At 32.9% G+C, this 23,347-nt stretch overlaps 5 protein-coding genes and 2 non-coding genes across 8 annotated transcripts; 3 read left to right on the top strand and 4 right to left on the bottom strand.

Annotated features, from left to right (window-relative positions):
• The first annotated feature begins 403 nt into the window (after positions 1–403).
• On the top strand, positions 404–2,928 carry LOC129798417 (nucleoside hydrolase-like). Its single transcript, XM_055841561.1, has 2 exons — positions 404–1,437; positions 1,507–2,928. Exons 1-2 carry the CDS (start codon positions 778–780, stop codon positions 1,852–1,854), a joined length of 1,008 nt encoding a protein of 335 aa, XP_055697536.1. The 5' UTR covers positions 404–777; the 3' UTR covers positions 1,855–2,928.
• On the bottom strand, positions 2,226–3,661 carry LOC129798418 (uncharacterized). Its single transcript, XM_055841562.1, has 3 exons — positions 3,412–3,661; positions 3,194–3,344; positions 2,226–3,120 (listed from the first exon to the last, which is right to left on the bottom strand). Exons 1-3 carry the CDS (start codon positions 3,524–3,526, stop codon positions 2,898–2,900), a joined length of 489 nt encoding a protein of 162 aa, XP_055697537.1. The 5' UTR covers positions 3,527–3,661; the 3' UTR covers positions 2,226–2,897.
• A 735-nt stretch (positions 3,662–4,396) lies between these two features.
• LOC129798416 (mitochondrial import receptor subunit TOM7 homolog) lies at positions 4,397–4,916 on the bottom strand. The gene is made up of 2 exons (XM_055841560.1): positions 4,697–4,916; positions 4,397–4,629 (listed from the first exon to the last, which is right to left on the bottom strand). Exons 1-2 carry the CDS (start codon positions 4,794–4,796, stop codon positions 4,565–4,567), a joined length of 165 nt encoding a protein of 54 aa, XP_055697535.1. The 5' UTR covers positions 4,797–4,916; the 3' UTR covers positions 4,397–4,564.
• A 51-nt stretch (positions 4,917–4,967) lies between these two features.
• On the top strand, positions 4,968–5,049 carry Trnas-aga (transfer RNA serine (anticodon AGA)). The gene has a single exon. It is a non-coding gene; the product is annotated as a tRNA-Ser (tRNA).
• A 2,961-nt stretch (positions 5,050–8,010) lies between these two features.
• On the top strand, positions 8,011–23,317 carry LOC129798437 (soluble guanylate cyclase 89Db-like). Its single transcript, XM_055841617.1, has 9 exons — positions 8,011–8,159; positions 10,337–10,414; positions 10,473–10,955; positions 11,023–11,504; positions 11,685–12,503; positions 21,048–21,163; positions 21,274–21,636; positions 21,698–21,903; positions 22,887–23,317. The coding sequence occupies exons 1-9, from the start codon at positions 8,118–8,120 to the stop codon at positions 23,118–23,120; spliced, it is 2,823 nt and encodes a 940-aa protein (XP_055697592.1). The 5' UTR covers positions 8,011–8,117; the 3' UTR covers positions 23,121–23,317.
• Positions 8,654–8,735, bottom strand: Trnas-uga (transfer RNA serine (anticodon UGA)). The gene has a single exon. It is a non-coding gene; the product is annotated as a tRNA-Ser (tRNA).
• On the bottom strand, positions 12,522–21,109 carry LOC129798415 (trypsin-7-like). 2 transcript variants are annotated; one of them, XM_055841558.1, is made up of 7 exons: positions 20,999–21,109; positions 16,458–16,767; positions 16,129–16,300; positions 13,364–13,602; positions 12,882–13,211; positions 12,748–12,825; positions 12,522–12,680 (listed from the first exon to the last, which is right to left on the bottom strand). In XM_055841558.1, exons 2-7 carry the CDS (start codon positions 16,518–16,520, stop codon positions 12,576–12,578), a joined length of 987 nt encoding a protein of 328 aa, XP_055697533.1. In that variant the 5' UTR covers positions 16,521–16,767; positions 20,999–21,109; the 3' UTR covers positions 12,522–12,575. The 2 variants fall into 2 exon arrangements, with proteins under 2 accessions (XP_055697533.1, XP_055697532.1); XM_055841557.1 differs by having other exon boundaries at positions 16,458–16,538.
• Positions 23,318–23,347: the final 30 nt, after the last annotated feature.

The following is a 23,347-nucleotide window of genomic DNA, read 5'->3' as shown; positions in this document are numbered from 1 at the left end:
TATATAACCTTTGCCGAAAACTGCAAGTCAATATCTCTTTTAGTTTAGGAGCTATTAAGCTCCAAAGAGCGGCCGAACGGCCGGCCGGCCGGGAACGTAAATTAGCCACATATATATTCGTGATCAGGAACTGCTGAAACACATTTTGGCCAAGTTTGAGCTCGATCGGACGACATGAAATTTTGTTAGGATTATAGTAGGTGAGATTATTAAGAATCTCACCTAATAAACAGCTTATGTGCACATTAGACAAATTCTCGGTTATGCATATGTATTGCACAAAGTTAACAAATTACCAACGAAATTACCAGATCATTTTCTTCAATTTTTGAAATACCTACAAATTTTAAAGTATTACACAGATTGATCTTAGAAGAATTCTCTTCTAAAATTTCAACTAATTATTTTAAAATTTAAATGTTAAAAGTTGTTTTTCGATTTCTAAACATCAAGAAACCGCAAGCCAAGATTTCATTTTGAAATTATCATTGTATTGAAGGTTGTTTTGTGTGCTACTGCTGACCGTCTTATCAATTGTGCTATGCTAATCACTTCTCATAAAGCAAATAAAAGAGACTTCAAATTATAGAAGCTCCAAATGAATATAGTTATAATACGTTCAAAGACAATAGTTGATTTTTGCTTATTTCGTCTTCGAGAAATAGAAAAGTGCAGTGAAGAGAAATTAGTGTCAAAGACTCTTAATCCAAATACCAATTATCTGTGATCACGTACAATCGGCTAGAAAAGGAAGTTTTAGAGAAATTGAATTGAAAAATGTCCACTTTAAAGAGAAATGTTATAGTGGATGTTGATGTTGGATCAGACGATGCTTGGGCTCTGTTAATGCTTCTCCGAGCCCAAGAAATAAATGAGATCAATCTCCTAGGGATTACGTGTGTCAAGGGAAACACAACAGTTGAAAATGTGGCAAAAAATACATTGAGAGTTCTCTCAACTCTTGATAATTTTAAATCAGAACACCCTCCGGTTTTTCTTGGAGCTTCCACTGAACTGATAGTCTTAGGGGAAAAATCCATTCCAGATGAAATAACTTTTCACGGAACTGATGGACTTGGTGATTTACAAAGTTACTCAGAAGACGTTTTAGATACTAAACTCCTATCCAAAGAACATGCCGTGAATGCTATACAGAGAATAGTAATGGGTAATCCTGGACAAGTGTCTTTGATTTGCCTAGGACCTCTGACAAACTTGGGCCTCGCATTAAGGCTATACCCTCAATTGGCACAAAATATAAAAGAAGTTTACATTATGGGTGGAAATCACTTAGGAGTTGGTAATATCACGAGTTCAGCAGAGTTTAATTTCTTCAGCGATCCTGAAGCCGTTCACATTGTTTTTAGTACAATAAAATGTCCAACTTTTCTTCTTCCCTGGGAAACATGTCTTGAAGATAAATTTTTTATTACCATGGTGAGAAAAAATATTGAATAATATATGAAATTTAATAATTAGTTAACCATCTCTTTTTTTTGTATTCAGGACTGGCGAATGAATATCCTAGGAGAAATTGCTAATAGAATAACGAGATTCATGAATCCAATTGAAGAAAAATGCTACAGAGAATTCACTGAATGGGTTCCCTGTGATGCAATTCTAGCTGCAATTTTTCTCACCAAAAATACTCTTATTCAGAAAAGCAGTCAATGGCACGCAACCGTAGAACTTTCTGGACATCATACAAGAGGACAACTCGTTCTGGATCACTTGCGCAAAAAAAACAATAATCTCACCATTATTGAAAAAGTTAATCAAGAGATCTTTATGGAGATCATGCTTTGGACTGCAGGGCATACAAATATTGATACTGGAAAATTCTTATCTTCATAAAGTTTTTTTTAGAGGAAACTGGGATAGCACTTAGCACTGCACAATTTTACAAAGATTTAATTTACTGTGATTAACAATTTTTTTTTAATTTTGCACAACTATTATGTCTTGCCCTTCCTGTGGTATTAGGGGTGTAGTTATATAATCGGAAACTAATTGAAATCCTAAAAATCAGTTTTTATTTTATAAATATATATAATTTTCTATTTTTTTTCCTGGGACAGATCTGCACATCAATTCTTTTATCTTTGAAAGTAATTTTGGACATTTTTTCTTTGGATTACAATTTCAAAAAAGAAACACTGCAATATTAAAAATAAAATGAAAAATACAAAAAAAACATTTAGAAAAAATGTAAATCAAGCGAAATATTCAATTGATTATATATTTAATGAAGTCTCTAATTTATATATAATGCTTAGGAAAAATTTTCATGCTAAATAATAAGTATTTTAAATGTTTAAAAAAAATGAAAAACTTAAATATGTATATTTTTAAATTTCTGTAAAAAAAAATATTAGTATGATAGATTGATTGATTGATTGATTTGTTTATTATCATCTCTGTTTTTTGTCCCACCCCCCATGCGGCCATCGCCGTCTTAGCGTCGATTCCAACCTCCGGGATGAAAACGATGGAAAATCCCTTCATTGGTTGTATATTTTGAGACCATACATAAGCACGTAGGTCACACTAAATGGGAAAATGGGTATGCTCACAGAGAGAAGTTAAAGAAAACCTAGCCATAAAGGCTGTTTGGCTTCTTGCATAGCACATAAAAGTTTATTTAATGGTGTGGATTGATATGAATTGGAACGGTTAAAACACTTGTTTGTGGACACAGTATGAAACACTAAGCATACGTCGACTTCAGGGTTCCCTCTGAATATGAATACGAATATGAATATGAATACATGTAAGATGTAGATCTTGCTCTTTGGAGTCTTACATTTATTTAAAAAACAAAAACTGTGGTCAGCAAAATCTCCTGTGCGGTCTGTGCGGTGCTATCCAGTATCCTCTTCAAAACTGATTTATGTTCTCTATGATCTTAATAAATTTTGAAGATTTTCATTGTCAGTTTCTGAAAGATTCATCAGATCTAATTTATATTCCTCGAGAATCTGTGTAAGTTCTTTTCGTTTTTCTGGGCACTGAAGATCTGTTACATCGTACGAGAAAGTTTTCATCGACCTGTCTTCTTTGTTAAAGATGAATCCTTGAACATACATCGACACAATAGGCTTCAGAATCATAATTTTCGACCTGAAAGAAGCAATATTGAATTTAAAATACTCGTGTAATAAGTTACAAAAATAAAAATTTAAAAAATTTTTACCGAAAGTTGTTTTGATTTTGCTCATCCTCGCTGCTGTGTTGATCCTCACACTGATCATCTTCTACGTTGTTATATTTAATATCATAATAAACAGTAAACTCATGGGACTGTTCGGACGGTTCTTTATCCAAATTATTGTGTGATATATGCTCTGAAATTCCATGGAAAAATAATTTATGAAAAAAAGCTTACAGACAAACAAAATCAAACGTACTAACCTTTGAGTTTTTCAAATAATGACGAGAAATCATAAATATCTTTAATTTTTTCTTCAAGTATTTGGTGCTTCTCAACAAAAGTTTTCACACTGTTTTCAATTTCTGCGAGAAACATTTTTTTAATGGAAATAAAAAAAAATAAATTAGGAATATCGAAATATGAAACAACTAAAATAGAACTGTTTGGTTTATTTGACTTTGGGACACGCCAAGAATAAGATAGGGATAAGTGATGTGACTAACTGCTCGCTCAAAATTCAACTATCCATTCTTCAACGTTTGATGTTCGAAATATTGTCTTTCTATGTAAAGACAATAAATATATATATATATATATAAACGCACAGTGAGGATTTTAAGTGTATAAGGTAAAGTGCCCTCAAGTCGACCGGTTCTTCAATTCGACCGGTAGAGTTATTTATTCAATTTATTTATATGTGCACTAATATTTGGCGTATGATCTAACATTAATAGGTCAATTATTCTATTAAAAAATACGAATCAGTGACAATTTTTTTTAGAAATTCACTATTAAAACATTCAAATATTGGCCACCGGTCGAGTCGAGGAACCGGTCGACTCGAGGGCACTTTACCTTATTCAGATTTTTTCGATTCACCATAATTACATAGAGAATATGTACTTCCTGAATATGGTTTTGATAAAATTGAAAAATAACAAGTATTTTAAAAATGAAAATTATAATTTATAAGTATTACTCTAATATTAAAAATTTCAACTTGACATAATTAATTATTAATTATGCGAAATACTTTATTTTAACATATGAGGAAATCTTACTTTAACATTCAAATCCTCAATCGGAAAAAATTTATAAAAAACGTAACAAAATATCGTCATTCTGTCCAGCATCAAGTAGATTACTACATTATTCTCCTCGATAGATGGACTTCGAGCAACAATCTGTTGTCCCCTTGTCCCAAAAATGTGTACTAAAAATGAAAAAAGTAGGAAAAAACAAAGATTTCTTATCCATTTTATCGAAATCTCATATTTTATTCACAGGATATAATGTTTCAAAGAAATTTGGATAAAATTGTCTGTTTTTTTTTTAGAAATCCCTCCACGATAGTAACAAATGGGTTTTCAGGATACTAAACTCTAGACGAATATTCTCCTTTCAGCTTTAAATCTATTGCCACAGAAGACTCATGAAAGATAGTGGGGGTACTCCAGGTTCTGATCCTTTTGTAAACCCTTTTAAAAGAGACACAAAAGAAATGATTAATTTAAATATACAATGATAGAATTGAGGTTATCTTACCGAGATAGAGAACTCCAGGAATAAATCCCCAATGGAAAACAGTTTTAACTACACTAAAGACTATCCTGAGACGGTCCTTGGCTCCTGGGGTCAATGGCATTGCGAAAAATTAAGGTATTTCACACTAAATCCACGAAAAGAATGTAAGTAATGTTGTTCTAAATGCAAGAAGGCAGAGACCGAATGAAGTTGCGCATGGCTGTGTGTCAATTTCCAATAAAATAAAATACTTTAGCAGGTAATGTTAATGAATTGTAAATCCGCTTAACATGCAGTCGTGGCCGAGCGGTTAAGGCGTCTGACTAGAAATCAGATTCCCTCTGGGAGCGTAGGTTCGAATCCTACCGACTGCGCAGTGCGAAACACTTTTTCCATAATTTTATACTAGAAAATATTATTTTCTTTGCAAAAATATGAATCACTAAGGTACCAACACTAGTTTCTTATATTTTTACAAAATAATAAAACTATTACCTAAAAGCGTAAATAATCGCAGAGTACATTCTATCAATGAAATACGATAATTGCCACTAGAGTTTTCTCAATCGCGTCGAGTATATTTTTTCATTCACAAGAATAATAAGTATAAATTAAAGAGTACGAGCATAATTTGACCAGTTGCTCCCTGAATTTCAATGTGAAAACATCGAGTTGGATTTAGAGGAACGTTCATTAACAATTAGAATAACAATATTAAACGGAAGGTGTATTAAAAAGTAATATCCGGTGGTTGTTAAAATATTTGTTTTATTTGCCATAATCAATATTGAGTGATATATTTTGGAGTTTACTTACATATTTCGATATTCACATTGATGTGCTACAGCCAAAATATATTTTGGTAAATTGACTAAATCGCACGATAATCTATGGACAACCGCACCCTTTGCCATCCCTTTCTGTGGTTTAAAGAACATTGTCATTAATTCGAGGATTCTAAAGGGACATTTCTGTGGGTGATTTAATTCAATCAAAGCTCACAGTGTTTGCTTTCCCGCCTTCACCTCCAAATGAAATTTAATCCACATTCCGCGTGAAACCTGAACAGAATTACTAAAATTTATCAGCGTCAGAAAAGCTTTATAATCGTATTCAGTGTCACGATTATTCGCCCTCAAAAATAACACAAAATTAAATCAACTCTTCAACTCATTTAACCAAGTGCTTATTTGTTTTATTTAATATTATTATTACAAAATTATGTAAAATTAAAAGAAATATTCTGACGAAATCTTATTGATAATTATCATAATTCAAAGTTAAGAAAATATTTATTAACTTTAAATATATTAGAAGATAATGAAAAAAAATTTGAAAATTGAAAAGCTAATTTTTGGCGTTACAAATTTAAAATTTTGGAAAATGGTAAACCTCAAATGTTATTAGAAAGTTATTATAAATTTATAAACCTCAAAATCGCTGCATATTTTGTCGAAATTATAAGTGATCAGTATTTCGTTCACCCTCCTCTAACTCCTGTAATGGTACCAATGTCTTTGGATTCAAAGACTATGCGTATTGCGTATACTCAAGAATAGGGTAGCAAACACTATATCACATTTACTGCGACAAAAAAATTGTTAGTTATGCAAAATTGCTTTCGTACTTCAAACACACTATCATAATGCTTATTGTACAAATTAGAAAAATTTCTTTAAACATATTTTACTTTCCAAAAATTATTATTTTGCTAATCATCTAGTATTTTTCATTAGATTTTGCAAAATTGTTTTTTTTTTACTCACATTATTACTATAACTAGATCATTTCACCCACTTAATATTTTGTTCTATTTAAAAAATGTAAAGATCAAGGAACATCTAGGTCCCCAAGGTCTAAGATATGAATTTGCAGAGGGATTATACTAGTACCATAATACGCTTTAGAAACAAAGAACTCAATATAAATATAACAACAAACAAGTTTCACATACTGAATCGAAACTTAAAAACTATAAAATTTATATCAAAATTTTAGAGTTAAGACGCGAATAATATGGAACTTATAATGATAATTTCACAGATACGACTTTTTGAGGTGCAAAAAGAAAAATTTTTCATGTTAAAAAAATTATCATTTTTTTATATATAAAATGAGTTTATTTGGTTTATCACGCAATCGTGATAAACGTGACTTTTATTTTTTGAATTGTTAAATATTCTTTTTTTTAACGTACATTAGTGTAATAAGAAAGAATATTTCTAAGCTTATTCGGTTTTCCTTTTCATATCCCACCCATTGTATCATTTTGACATTTTTTATAAGATTCACTTAAAGTTAATTATATAACTAAGCATATAATTTAAGCTGCTGTTTTTCAATGTAATTGATCTTGTCACACATCTCTTATAATTTCACGAAAGTTCTCTCGAGAATGACCAAAAGTTACCCATACAAATTAAACTCTTCTATTATTGATTTCTTTATGATGCTTTCAGCAACATCTCTCAACGCCTCTCAAAATAACAAAAATTCTTCTCCATCATCCTTTTCCCACAATATTTTTTTTCTATTTCTTTTTTTCTCTTGTCACGTGTGCCTCCTACTCTGAAGTCCTATCCCATTAATATCAAACATAAGCCAAAGTCTTACCGAGACATAATCTTATTTTCACAAAAATGTATGTGACCTGAGGAGATTCAGATGTTCGCCATCGATAGTCAGGCAAAAACATTCATTTGTATTATGAATTCATTCTCATTATCAAACGTTCTTAATTTCAGAATTAGGATCTTTTAGGATAAAATTCCCCAGTTTCAGCAATTTAAAACAATTTTTCATCAAATTATGAGAATATAATGGCCAGCGCACAATAACTTTTGTTTGTAAACATGTTTTCAAATTTTCCCATGAAAGAGAGCGAGATGACTAGATCTAGATCTTACTCACCCTAATTGAAATGCCAAAAACATGTTTACAAAACAAAATTTATTGTGCGCTAGGCATAATAATTCGAAGAAACAATTAATTTAGATTCTCTTCTAAATTGTTATAATAAAAATTTATTTAAATACTATGGTACAATGATTGTAATACTAAATACAGTGGTGTTTATGAGTAGTCCTTTTATAATTTACTTATAGAAAAATTGTTGCACAGCTAATCAGATAGGCATTTCCACACTCTCTTTTTTGTGTAGCCTCCTTCTTCTCCAAATGTATTACAAATGCTTTGTTAAATTATAGACCAGGTTAAGAGATGACAATAAATTCATCCATACTCAAATTGAGATTTTGACTTTTTAAGATAAATACCAAATTAAATTTCTTTAGTAAACTTTTTTTTGTCTCTTTTGACTAATAAATAAAAGACCCAGCGTGAAGTGAATTGAAAACCATCAGACGCAATAAATTGTGTACCAATTAAGAAAATATATAAAGAAGAAGCGATAAAGTCACCCCCGCAAATAAACGTGATCAAAATGTATGGAATGCTACTGGAAAGCGTACAATATTTCGTTCAGGTAAAGTATGCCAGATAATAAATTTACTATTATATAATTACATAAAATGTCAATATTTTTCATCCAGAAGAATAGTAATACAAGAAAGAATATTGAAATAATATTGACAATTTTCCTGTAATTACTTCCAAATAGACACACCATTCTGATATAAAAATACCAACAATTCTTTAGCATTTTCACACGCACCACTGTTGAAGACACGAGAGAGAATTACGAATAAATTGATCTATTTGTTGATTCTTCCGACTTAACAATTAATAAAATGGGCTTCTTTATTGCATGTCATTCAGAAGCTTCTAATATCTTCTTTTCGCATTATTATACTTTTCTTATTGATTAGATAATCCATCGAAGATTCAGCTAATGTCAAACTATCAGCTTAAAATGTTAGCATAATGTATAATTTCAATAAACAAAGTAAAACAAATGAAATAATTAGGTAAATGTAGTAACACAGACTAAAATAAAAATAAGAAAAAAGTAGTCATTCTCGCAGTCGGCAGGATTCGAACCTACGCTCGCAGAGCGAATCTGATTTCAAGTCAGACGCCTTAACCACTCGGCCACGACTGCATATCTAGGCGTAGAACTAAGATACATCACTCTCTCCAGAGATTGTTTCACTTTATTTTAAATTCATTTTATTAATTTAACTCTTCAACAACAATGATATTTATGGAAATAAATAAAATAACTGACGGATATATTTCGCTAATAGATAAAAAAATATACAGTTCTAAGACGCATAACGATTGGAAAGAGGGAAAGTCTATTTGCTTATATTATTCAAACCATTCATAGAAATTAATTAAGAATTTTTTACTCGATAATTTTATCGACCAATTGTTTGAATACACAGTAAATAAAACACGAAAATTAGGGGAGACTGGGGCAAAATTTGTCAAAACAAAAATTTCAATAATCACTATTTTCTAAAATAAAAGAGACTGAGACTTGAAATTTTTATTATAGATAGCTTTCATGAACCTTCTTGTTCTTAAACTTTCAAAGTTTCAAGGGATTCGAGAAAGGATTATGTAAAATAAAATATAATGAAATTTTGAGCACTATTTTTGGATTATTTGGCTTACAGAAAATATCAATACTGATTAGCTCAATTTAAGCACATTTCTCGTTAAGATAGAGAAAAATTATCTTCGACGAAATTGTAGAGGAATAAATTTCCTATAGAGAATAGAAAAATCACAAATTATCCGAAGACTGATAAAATTTTCCCCAGCAATTTTGAGAATCTCCACAAAATCGACTTTTAGAAAATGATTCGAAAATTACATTTTTTTTTTTCGAGATAGAGGAAAATAGTCTTCTACAATGTTGTAGAGCAGTAAATTTCCTATAAGAATATGCTCATTATAAAACGTTTAAGTTTTCTCAGAGCTCGTGAAAGAATTAAATATGCATTTTGACAAGTTTTGCCCCAGTCTCCCCAACCTTTGGTTTCTTTCTTTCCCTTTACTTTCTTAACGTCGCTGTTTCTGAGGAGCTTTCCTCCATCCTTAGATTTGCAATTTGCATTTTTATATGAACGGAACGTTTCTTGACACATTAATTAAAAGAACAATTCTAAAGAAATATAAGCTACGATATAACTCACATGAAAATAATTGAATAGAACTTATCATAATGGATTTTATCACATCTTGAGCTTTTTGGACTCTTCTCAGAGTATGCATAAGTATTTTTATCCATTAATTAAATTTTATTTAAAATGATATGCTGCAAAAACGAATGTAATTAAAAGGAAAAAAATAGAAAATTTTTCAATTATCATAGTTTTAATTTCAACAATAAATGTACAATAATAAAGAAGAATAAAGATATCCTATCATAGCGCACTACCTTCGGACGACTTAAACTCCAGGCAACTCATTTTTTATGTTCTTAATGGATTTGGCCCGTGGCTGTTTTCAGAAAATTTGAGGCAAGGAACTAGAAATAAAATTATAATATTATAATCAATGTATCAAATTCATTAACATGTTGAAAAAAATGAGTTGTTCGAAGTTTGAGTCGTCTGAAGGTAGCGTGCTTTCTCCTATGCATATATATATATCTTTAATCTTTACATTGAGAAACTGGATTGTTAGTCCTATTCTATAATTCAATTTAAATTAATTATAAATTTTTTCATTATCTTTCTTTTTCTGTATTAGCTTGAATATGGAGAAGCGGTTTGGAATCAGGCTCTTCAAGCCACAGGATGCAAATACTCTGTCTTCAATACACATCAAGTAAGGACTCCGTAGGACTTTTCCATATCTATCATATAAAATAAAATACTTTTTGTAGATCTATTCGGATTCTCTAATGCCAGATCTTGCAGCAGCCCTTTCAGCCATTACAGGAAAGTCCATTGAATCCTTTATGGTATTTTTTGGACGATGTTTCGTAAGGTTCTTCAGTAATTTTGGATACGACAAGATGATTAAGGCCACTGGGAGATTTTTCTGCGATTTTTTGCAATCTGTGGATAACATTCATCTTCAGATGCGCTTTACATATCCTAAAATGAAAAGTCCTAGCATGCAGCTCACGGAAGTAGATGAAAATGGTGCGGTGCTTGTGTATCGGAGTACTCGTTCTGGTTTCTCAAAATATTTCAAAGGACAACTGATGGAAATTGCAGATGCATTGTATGGGCTCAAGCTAAAGATAACAATTATTGATCGACAAAATGACACCACAGGAGGAACCACAGGCCCTATCGCCATTCAGGGAGGTCTTAAAACAGTCATAGTTCGCTATCGTTTAGATTTCGATAATAAAGATTACGTATGTTTATTTAGTTAAATTCGTGTTGAATTAAAATAATATAACGTTGTAAAACCTAAAATTTCAGATGGAGGCCAAAGTTAACAAAACCATCCATCCCTCTCAGAAGAAACTTGGCCCCGTTGATGGTACAGTCCTCTTGGAGATGTTTCCATTTGCTATCATCATCGACGAAAGCATGCAGATCTCAGGAGCTGGCGAAAAGATGGTAGAAGCCTGGGGATTAGACAATGTAACTTCCAGTGGTCAAAGCACAATTATCTACTCAACAGTGACTGATCACTTTAAGCTCCGTCGTCCCAAGGGTATTCCCTTCACTTGGCAAAATATTTTACATTTTCACACAGTACTCTTTGAGCTGGAATTAATCAGAATATCCCACGAGGATAAAGATGAGGATAAAAAGGAATCTCATGCAATATCTTTGGATGCTATGACAATCACAGCTGAGAGAAGAGAGTCTCAGGGAGTAATGAAAAACATTTTATTGAAAGGACAAATGCGCTTCATAACAGAAATAAATTCAGTGATATTTCTCTGCAGCCCTATGTAAGTTTTACACCTAAATCACAAATAAACATATAAAAATATATCTTAGAAAAAAAACATACAAGGCTTATTTAAATATAATTTTCTTATTTTGCTTTATTTATTTATGCAGATTTACATAATAATTTTACAGATGAATTCTTCAAATTCAAGATAATAGAAGCAATTTCTTATTTTTAGTATAAATAATCTGGATGAATTGCATAACATGGGGCTATTTCTCAATGATCTCAATGCTCATGGATTAAGCAGGGAAATGGTGATGGCTGGATGGCAGCATTTTTCACGACTTGAGTATACATTTGAACGAGAAGAGCAGAGATCAGATGAACTCGAGACATCCCTACACCTTGCTGATTCCTGGAAACGCCAAGGCGACGATTTGCTGTACTCAATGATTCCTAAACCTGTTGCTGAGCGTCTTCGTGCTGGTTTGAATCCACTGTCAACTTGCCAGAGTTTCGAACAGGTCACAGTAGTATTTGGGGAGCTGCACGATGATTCTCACTTGAGCACAGATATTAAAGATGCAATGAGTGCTGTAACAACCCTCAACACTTGCTTTTCAGCTTTTGATGAGCTTGTTCATTCGCCTATGGTATACAAAGTGGAAACCGTGGGTCATGTATACATGGTGGTCAGTGGAGCACCAGACATGAATCCACTCCACGTACAACACGCTTCTGACTTAGCAATCAACATGGTAGCGAAAATCAAAGAGCTTGATTTACCAGGAGTCAGCGTAAAAATAGGTCTCCACAGTGGTCCTGTGGTTGCTGGAGTTGTAGGGCTAAAAGTCCCGAGATACTGTCTCTTTGGAGACACAGTTAATATTGCTTCTCGGATGGAGAGCAGTGGTGAGCCAAACAAGATTCAAGTAACCGAGTACATTGCTCAGAAATTACGAAAACTCGGCTACATGCTCGAAAGTCGTGGCTTGGTGAAGGTGAAAGGCAAAGGCGAAATGAAAACTTTTTGGCTCGAAAGTGGGCCCAAAAAGTGAATTAGTTTTATAACTTTGTATTTTCACAATTTTATTGTTTCTCAATTCCACAAATTCACAATATGTTCTTAATCGTTTTCGCAACGGCAAGAGTCTGCTGTGTTTCTCACAATCCACGATCGGAAACGATTAACACGTGTGTACACACCTGGATAGTCAGGACGAGCACATCCCTGGCATTTCCAAGATAATTGAATATCAATAAAAGTAACTAATATTTTAAACAATATTTTCACTAACCTGTCCCCAAGAAACAATTCCAACTTGTTGATAAACACCAAAAGCTGTAAGTACATGCATTGGTCCTCCAGAATCACCCTATAACAATTTAAAACTTATTTTCTAATAGAATTTACATGGCTGTGAACAATCACCTGGCAAGAATCTTTTCCACCTTCCTTGTATCCAGCACACATCATATTCTCAGTGATCCTATTAGGTCCATATTTACTCTCTTTGCACTGTGCATTAGATAGGATAGGAACTTTTACTTCCTGCAACTTCTCCGCAAGCGGACCATTTTCCCGAGTAGCTCCCCAACCCGTTACAATTCCATCCATCCCCATAAAACTCTTTTTGAAGTCCGGAAGACACACAGGCCTCAATGGATCTCTAAACTCGAGAGGTTTATCCAACTTAATGAGAGCAATATCACAATTGTAAGAATTAGGATCGTATTGATTATGAATTATAAATCCAACCACCTGAAAAAAATATATCATTTTAAAAACATATTACAAAACATTTTTGAGATCAATTTCAATTTTTGCTTTGTCTATTGTATAGAACATTTTATAAAATAATCGCAATTGTCATGAGTTAAGACATCATAATTCCAGTAGTATAGAATACCAACCCCTCTAATGGTATCATTCCTCAAGTGTTTGACATCATGTTCTAGTAAATGAACCCTGATATACCGAGGCTGAAATCCTTTTACACAATGAGCTGCAGTCAAAGCATAACGATCAGTGATCAGAGTGCATCCACAATAGAATCTGTAATTGTATGTGAGAAGTCCCATCCAAGGCAAGTATCTCTCCTTCGTCTCCATTCCACCAACAATTCGTGTGTGATCATTCGGCACCCCACATTCTGTGAGCATAATTATATTAATATATCAATAGTCCGCATTACGTTATTTATATATGATGAAAACATTTAATTTGTATCTGATAACCATTAATTTTATATAAAAATATAAAATAACATGAATAACATATTCTTCGCACTAAAAATATGTTTAATTGCCTTAGAACTATATATATAATGTCGGCCAAAAGTTTCTTGGACAAAGCTACGTTTGAGAAATCAGTTGGAAAAATCATAGAAAAAATTGAAGAAATTATTATTTAAAAATTTCTTTTTACAAGTGAGTTGCCCGTAATACAAAGACGTTTATTTAGGTATTTAAAAAAAAATATCAAAAAGTTACTCAAAATGGTCAAATTACGTGCAACCAATATCATGTTCATCCAGTTATATTTAAAAGTTATGTCATTTGAATGGAAAATGGTGGGTTTGAACATTTCTAAGGTCTTTCAATGTATATAAAAATAATAAGAAATAATGTTTCCTTTGTTAATTTATAATTTAAGTTAAAAATAACAAGTTCCAAGAAATTAAAGGCGAAATCTTTCAGAAAGCTAGTGATAAGCCTAGAACAGCTTATTGTAGGTGAGAATCTTAACGTGAGATAACTCGGAATGCTTGCAAATTCGATTTAGAGCTGAACTTGGGGAACGCCATTCAATTATTTTGAATCAAATTCGTGAAATTATACAAATTTCGTATTTAAACCAAAATATCAAGGATTTGGATGGACTGATAGAAAAGTGATATCTGGGTGAAATGTAGACCAGAATGTTCTCTATAATTTTACCGAAGAACTTGATTTCATCGATTAGTCAGAAGCAGCCGAAATAATCAAAATTGTTTATTACTGAACTCGTTTTTTCGACCAGAGTTCCCCAAGTGTTCATTTGATGAACTTCAACTATGTCAAAGAATTGTTGTATTTTGTGAAACTTTCCATTTAAAATCCCTATTTGAAGTGCTTTGGTCGAGTAGAAATAGTTAAATTGGCATCTGAGTGGTTCCAAAGCGTTATCATGGGAAAAATCATTTTTTTTCACACTTAAACGTCAAAATCGGACAGATGGCATTGTCTGAGCAAAAAATGATGTATGGACAAAATATAGATATCAATGTCCTTTACAATTATGCCGAAGTAATTATCAAGATCGATTAAGCAAGTGTCGAGATAATTGAGGTTATGTGTTATGAACATTATTTTTTCGACTGCGGCTCCCCTAGCGTTGGTCCTACGAAGTTCAAATGTTCTAGAAAGTTGTAGAGCTTCGCAAGATCTATAATTTGCACCCTCACTCGTCAAAATCAGTCAAATAGAACCGGATATATGGCGGTTTGAATTTAATAAACTTTGTCCCCTCATATCTCCGTTTCTATTGTAACCATAGCAAACCCACGCCGTTTTTTGGAAACCTCATAGCCTAGACTACAACACTCTAAAATTTGATTAATTTGCACAAAGGAATTTTTGAGAAAAATGAGTTTGATTTTTGATGAATTTTGATGCTATCGCAGCGCCACCTGTGGTGACTTTTTGAACTTTCATCTGAAAGTGCTCATCAAGACGAAACCAAAAAGCCAAAATTTAGGACGATATGTTAATTAGAACCGGAGATAGAGGCCGGTCAATTTTCGAACTTTGACCCCTTATAGATCGAGTCGGGGTTATCGATCGACTTAAATATTTTTTTGTTTGATAGGTATGATCTGCTGCTACAACATACTAAAATTTCAGCTCGATGCACAAAGGAATTTTTTGAGTTATTTAAATTAGAACCGGAGTTATGGTAATTTTAAGAATTTTTTGGATCTTTATAGCTCGGGTCAGGGGGTCAGGGGACGTTAGGTTTGGTATTGATCGAGAGCTCTAAGGCCCAACTATAACATACTAAAATTTGAACACGATCGATGCCATAGCGGCAGAGCTATTGAGAAAACAAAAAAAAGGGGGGAGGTATTCAAAATGGCGGATGGAGGGGTGGGGGGTGGGGGTCAATGCACCATGTTGCAACTTTCAGTCGATATATAACCTTTGCCGAAAACCGCAAGTCGATATCTCTCTTAGTTTGGAAGCTATTAAGCTCCAAAGAACGGCCGGCCGGACGGCCGGGAACGTAACTTAGCCACCCATATATTCGTGATCAGGAAGTGGCGAAACACATTTTGGCAAAGTTTGGGCCCGATCGAAGGACATGAAATTTTGTTAGGATTGTGAGATTGTTAAGAATCTCACCTAATATTGCCGGAATTCATCTACGTCATCAATCGCTTAATTCTTTGAAAAATCACGACAGGATATATACATAAAATCTTCAAAACTTTTAGTGATGAGGCACACATACATATGAAAAATGCTACGGCAGACCCAGGATTTTGACTTAGAGGGTTGATAACTGTATTGTAAGCATCACCTCGAACTGAGATTGTGAAGAATTTTAGCTAAAAGCTGGGCAAGAAGTAAATGGCCTTATGCTAAACAAGTTGTAATTTAAAAAAACTGTATGTGGATAATATTAGAATATCACTCACGACAAGGTTTACAATCCTTCGGAATTTCACCCATTGGTGGTTTTCTAGTCGTTGTAGTAAAAATTCCAGCAAACCAATCACTTAATGGATCGCGAACGAGAATAGAATCGTTATAACTGTCGACGAGAACAGAATCACTTTCCAGAAATGGATCAACGAATTGACGTTTGACCTGAAAGAAAATTTCCGTAGGAATATGATTGTCTTATAATAATCACTTTATTCAAAAATGTGATCACAAAAATTAGATAACTAGAATTTTTTGTAATATTACTTTAACTTCTATCTTAATAAGTTTAGACTCATGATGACATTCAAATATAACTTACTTGAACTCGAGATACTCCATTTATTGCAGTTGCAGTCAAGACAATAATCCACAATTTGATCATGATGATAGTCAATATAATCTGCGTATTGAAAAGACACAATCACAAATCAATTCACAAATATATACTAAACTATTTTCTTCAATGGCGAAGATTCCAAATATCAGTCTCAATTCTCTGACGAGTTCACTGCGAATGACCAAGTTCTTGGATTTGATCATGCAATCCACGCTGAGAGCCTAATAAATGTAGGTGTGCTTTACTGTTATTGCGTGTATAACGGATTCACTTTTGACAGGCATCCAGCGAGCTGGAAGATAATAAACTTAAATCTGTGTGGACAACATTAATCTCCCTTTTTATTAACTCTTTCACAAACCACATCGAAATTTGCCCACTGTCTAGAGATCTTTTTTCTTGCACCAGCGAAAGTCTAACAAATTACACCGTATTCATAGACACACTCACACAAGGTTCAAGATCGAAGTCAAGTTCAAAGAAATGGAACATGAACTTAAATGGCATGGAAACATAATAATTTTATCCCACCCATCCTACCAGCATACATTTTGAATTTTATGGTTAATCATAAGTAAAAAAAAAAATCACATACATTCAGGCGAACAAATTTATCTCAAATTCATTCATAAAATCCCAAGAAAACTGCATGTGCACAATATCACCGTGCTTATTTTACAAGTGAATTTTATATTGAAAAATGGTAAAGTTTTCATGTTGAACTATAAGATCATACAAATATTGAAAGAAAAATCTATGACACATTCCATCGTAATGAAACTGTATGATCAAATATTTGTTGAGAGATCCAACTGGTAGAAGAGACTCTATTTGTCACATCAGAAATACATTCCTCCGAATACAGGAGATGTGATTCTTTCGCCACTCTGACTACGTAATTATGTATGTATTGTAATAAAAAAAAAATATGTCAAGATCACTCTTAAAACTTGTTCTCTTTGATAAAATTTTCCCATTTTCCAGTTGATAATTCACACACCTGCGAATATTAATTGCAGTACAGAAATATATCTCTGTTCTTCCTCTCTTCAACGAATTTTGTGTATGTTGTGACTGTTTTTTGGTGTCAAGGCAATAAATGCAATTTGGTCAATAGATCAGGGTGAATCTGAGAGCACCATATGTAGGAATAACACACCCACAATTTGCATATAGTGGTGTGAAAATTGATAACACTTGTGATTAATTGATGCTAAAGACATTAAACAAATCAAAATCAAACTAATCATGTCATATTTTGTAGTGTCTCAAGGTTGAACAAGGCCATCTCACATACTTTCTCCATGTCTCTGCACATATTGTCTTTTTTCATTCACTTCTCGGTATTCATAAATTATCCAATAGCTATCCACTGGAGACCCATAAAAGCCGGTCCCTTCTGAATTTAAGAAGAAGAAATTTGATCGTCGTCTTGTCTTTACTGTCGAATTACGAAATGTTGAGGGAAAAAAGTATAAACAATAAGTTTGAGATAAGAGAAGAAGTCCGAGGTCTATATGGGTAATATGAATAAATTCAACTTCACCTATAAATAAATACAAAAACAATATTTTTTCTACGCATCAAATAAATCACGAATACACATCTAATTGAGCTATTTATCCAGTACTAACCAATTTGAATTTATATTATGATAAAAAAGACGTCTCTTTAATAGCGCTTATGCAATTGGACTGCAATTATTCATCAGGAAATTGATGATCCCGTTTTTCGATCACGAAATTCATATAAAAGATAGAAATCAATATAATAATACCCAAAAATTAAATATAATAATAATAAATATTTCTAATACAAACTTCTTTGGCTGTAGCGTAAGATATTTAGGATGAAAATATACCTATGACTTTACCGCCATAACTTTATTTCTATTTTTAACATTTTTGTTTTCGTCTTTGTATAGATTAATTCGATATATGAGCATAATGGCACCAATTTCGTTTTTTTATCACAAAAAGAAAACTTTTTTTTTGTTAAACAATAACAAACGAAAACAATTAATCTTAATTACATATTCTTTCATAAAATAAAAATAATATAATTTGCAAAAAGTATAATAGTATAGGGGAAGTGTTTATAATTTTGGACAGTCTGCTTATAAGCATCGAAGTTCCAAGTTTGAAGTGCGATAAATTTCTATACTAATTGACATTTCTTGTTACTCTCTTTTCAAAAGGGTTCTTTAGAAACTTAGCAAGCTATTTATCGTCTTATTTTTATTAAAATTAGTTTTAATACGTTTAAAAATGAATTGATAAGTAGAGGTGACCTTGGCTCTTATTTTGGACAACTTGCTTATTAATTTGTCCAACTTGGCTGTAAATTTGGACAGCTAATCCGCCTCAATAGGATGCCCATTGTTCTTCATTTCATGAACCAATCTTACCAAGTCCTCTTCCTGTTCATGTAAGGAAAACGTAGAATGTCACAAGAAGCCCGGAAACTTTCCATATCATTCATTAAAGTGAGTTGACTTCGGTACTCCAAGTACGTGCGGATTCACTCATTCCCTGGCCTTTCCGAGAGCCTTTCAAGGCATTTCTCGCTACATCTCTTTCGTAGAGATGATGCTCCTTTGTTTCTCCAGGCATTTGTCCAACCTAGTCATCACAAAAGCTAAAACTTCACGAAATTTCGTGAGAAAAACACCTGTCCAAAATAAGAATCATCACCTCATTGGTGAATGTCTTAAAAAATTTCCCATTTTTCACACGAAAAATATAATTCACAAGGCAAATCTCACTTCAGGTCAAATGTACAAATCATCAGTAACGTGAATCAACACAATATTCAATGAATATTCAATAATATCACTCAAAAACAGCGAACAAACTTTGTTAGTACTTCACCAAAACTAAATAAGACTGAAGTAAGCCACGAAGTTCTGTCATATTTCTCGTAAGCAATTGCTCACACAGAATTTTCAACAAAGCAATTTCAACTCAAATCATATTCAAATTTTAACGTATGAAGTGTTAAAATCTTCCAAAAAGAACAAATATTTAGATAAAATTCATTATTCATCAAATATTGGAATAAAAATCCATCATTTTAATCAATTTATTTTTAGTGTCCAATGTTATCCTCAAAGTGTCCAAAATAAGAAACTGGACAAAATTATGAGCATTTCCTAATGCTAGAATCTTTGTTAAGTGAGTCCATATTGTTCATTTCCAATATTGAAAATACCAATAAACGAATATGACAAACGAAAAACATTATAACGAAAGAATACCTCCCAATGACCTTGTGCCTTTTATGAATTTGCAGACAGAAAACGGTTAATAGTATCGTCTTAAAGTGGTATGTATACTTAAGCTTTTAAGTGCATTTTGTAAATATTTTCTTAAAGCACATTTTTCTCTCTCAATTTTTCATTGCAACACCCATAAAACCTATTAAACGTACACAAAAGAAAAAAAAACTCATTAAGCAACTGTCTTGCAAATTGGTTTTTTTTTTCTTTAACATTTTCCTGACAAGAAAATTACAGCAGAGAAATATGAGAACTGATAAGAAAATAAATGGAGCAGATGGGTAAAAAACGTAAACAAAGTACCACGATTTATGAAATAAATTAAAGTTCAAGTACATGTAATTAAAATTCAATCAAGGTGAAAATTCTATTACTCCGAAGGGAAAACACCCGCACAACAATATGGTAAAGAAAACTTTGAACGTAATAAAGTCGCAAATTAAGTAGATGCAAGTAAATGACATTTTTCATTTCGCCTTATTTTGCATTATTAATAAGAAAATTGTCTTCAAGGTAATTGGCATCAGAACCTTCTAAATCTAAAATATTGTGTTGTTTCATCTCGCATGGAATGATTTCTCAATTGAAGTGTCTTCTTTTTTTATTTTCTTAATTCAACTTTCTGGTCTTGCTTTCTGAAACTTCATCTTTGGGATTTCAAGACTATCTTCAATGCAGTATCGAAATTAATTCGTCATACGGTAAATTCGGGTCATGTAGTGTCATTCAGACAAGAAAAAATCGTCTATAAAATTTACCCTCGAGGATTTGTAATCAATTAAGTGTACCCGACCCGAGTCGTAAGTATTCCAACAAATAGTCGAGTTTCGAGTATTCTTTAGCTCATTTACATCTTACTATGTAGAAAACGCATTTTTTAAACATGTTCAAATATAGAAAAGTTCTTTGTATACAAATTTTTATCTTCAATAATTCCAATATTGTCGTGATAACGATACCATTTTTTGTCTGAAAACATAACACAGTGCGCGTCCCGAGAAAATGTGTCAGCAATACCAAGGACAAAACCCCTACCTCCGTTAATATTATTTGTCACCATCATGATCAAAAAATGATGTGTGTGTAAAGACGAAAAATCCAAATTCAATTTGTGCACACACTGGGGTACAATTATTCTGTGTTATTATATAAAAGGCAAGTGGATTGACACTTTTTGTCTCACAACTATTTCGTTAATTGCTCTGTGAGAATCAGGCAGCAAAACTATTATTTTCCTTTTGCTTACCGTTTCCTTAAATCAAAAGTTTTGTGTGAAAATTTTTCTTGCCGCAGTAACACAACTTTTCAAAAATGGATAAGTTCTTAGTGATGGTCAGCGTAACTGTGATATTCAGCATATTGTCTCAACCATTTTTAAATGCCGCCCCATCGAGAAACACTTGTAATTGTGGTGGGTGACAAATGAAAAAGCAAAAAAAAACACCCGGAATTAACTAAAAACACCAGTGTTTCCCACACTATAAAATCAATTAAGTGTGATATTTTGTCCATTACTTCCAGTTTGTGGTGTTCGTGGCCGATCGGACCGAATTGTCGGCGGAAGAGAGGCTATTCCTCATAACTTCCCATGGCTTGTGGGCTTGTATACCCAGGAAAAATTATATTGTGGAGCTACAGTCATCAGCCGATCGCATCTCCTAACTGCAGCTCACTGCGTGGATGGTATAGAGCCGAGTGAAATTCGTGTCTTCCTTGGTGGTCATAATCTCACTAGTGACTACACTGAACAACGACGCGTCCGCAAAATCATGCAGCATGAATATTTTGATATTTTTACTTTCAACAATGACATTGCTATCATTGAGATGGACAAACCTGTAAAATACGGTCCCACGATTCAACCAGCATGTCTTCCAGATCCATGTAAATTACCATTAATTGTGGAAGATCAAGCGTATTCACCTTCAATGGATTCTCATTTCAGCTGTTACCGACTATACAGGATCCCTCACTATTATCGCCGGATGGGGAAGAATTGCTGAGAAACAAGAGACATCGTCAGTCTTGAGATCAGTCATTGTTCCGGTGTGGTCGATGGAACAGTGCCGAGATGCTGGATATGGTAGGAAACGCATCACAAACAATATGATGTGTGCTGGATACCATGACGGACGCCGTGATGCCTGCCAAGTAAGAAAAGTCGTGACTCAATCTTGTTTTCTTAAGAAATTTCAATTCTTAATTTTATTAAAATAATTATTAAACCTTTAGAACAGTAAGATTTTACCAAGCAGTTGTATATCCTTATTTTTCTCATTGGCCATAGGCCCATAGGGAAAAAATATAGGCATGGTTCGCACGGAGTGAACCTTCAAACGATGCAAATTTTCTTTTTGGTTGCAAAGACCTAGTTCATCATTCTATAACCAGAAAATAGATAGATCCATTTTGAGGGCAGCAAGTGGCGTCCATCCATACACTTTCAGCTCCTCTTCCGGCCCCAGGTTCAGTTTCTGCCGTTCCACCCTCCTCGTGCATCATATTCTCGCATAGTAGCATACTGTATCCAGGCCTCCGTTTGGGCCCGTTATGCATTCCCTTTTCAGTTAGCAGATAATTATTAACCTTCTGAGGAGAGATGAGAAATGGTAAACCAGCTCTTTGCAAACGAAGAGAAAATTCGGGTCGTTTGAAGATTTTCTGTTTGTGAACCATGCCTACATTCGCCTACAGATTTTAAAACTTCAACAGAAATAATTGATAATTCAAATTATAACGATTATAACAGTTTTTCTAAAAAAAAGATATTTTAAAGTTATATTATATATATTACATTTTGTGAATACAGAAAAATAAGACCTACTTACATTTCGACTTTAATTGGACTTAAAATATGTATAAACATACATCAAAAATTTCAAGAAGCTTAGTCGTTTCCTTCTCTTCCAGAAAAATTGTGAAAAACAGCTGCGTGTTGGACGCCTAATTGATACTTAAATACTTATATACTTAATTAATACCAAAATTAAATTTTCGTGAAATTAATAAATATTTTAAAAAAATGGGATTTCCAATATTCCGTAAAAGTAATCATTTTACAATAAGGAAAGAAAATTAGTAAAAGATTAAACATAACTAATTGCAAATATAATTTTTATACATTTTTATTCCAGGGAGACTCAGGGGGTGCCATGAACATGGAAGGTTCCAGTGGTAGTATGGAAGTTATTGGTGTTGTATCATGGGGTAGAGGTTGTGCTCGTCCAAATCTCCCAGGAATTTATACACGAGTTGTCAACTATTTGCCCTGGATCCGGAAGCAAATGAAAAACACATGTACCTGTCGGCCACGAAAAGGAACGCGGAACGATGTACTCGAGACAATGATAGAAGTAGATGATTACTAAATAACCATCGTATACAGATGCATCCGAGAACACAAAATTCCAGTCTAGTCACTATATTGATTTTAATTTTCATTTTCTGTATTCAAATTATTTGCCTTTATATCTTACCTCTCCTTCCGAATGTGCACGGAAGAAAATATGGAGATGGAAAAATGTATACATCTCATGAATATATGTATATATACGTGAAAGATCCAGCGAAACAATCTTTGAAATGGAAGATGAGA

Source organism: Phlebotomus papatasi, chromosome 1, assembly GCF_024763615.1.
Source record: "Phlebotomus papatasi isolate M1 chromosome 1, Ppap_2.1, whole genome shotgun sequence".
NCBI classification, from domain to species: Eukaryota; Metazoa; Arthropoda; class Insecta; order Diptera; family Psychodidae; genus Phlebotomus; species Phlebotomus papatasi.
This window is presented reverse-complemented; position numbering and strand designations above follow the sequence as displayed.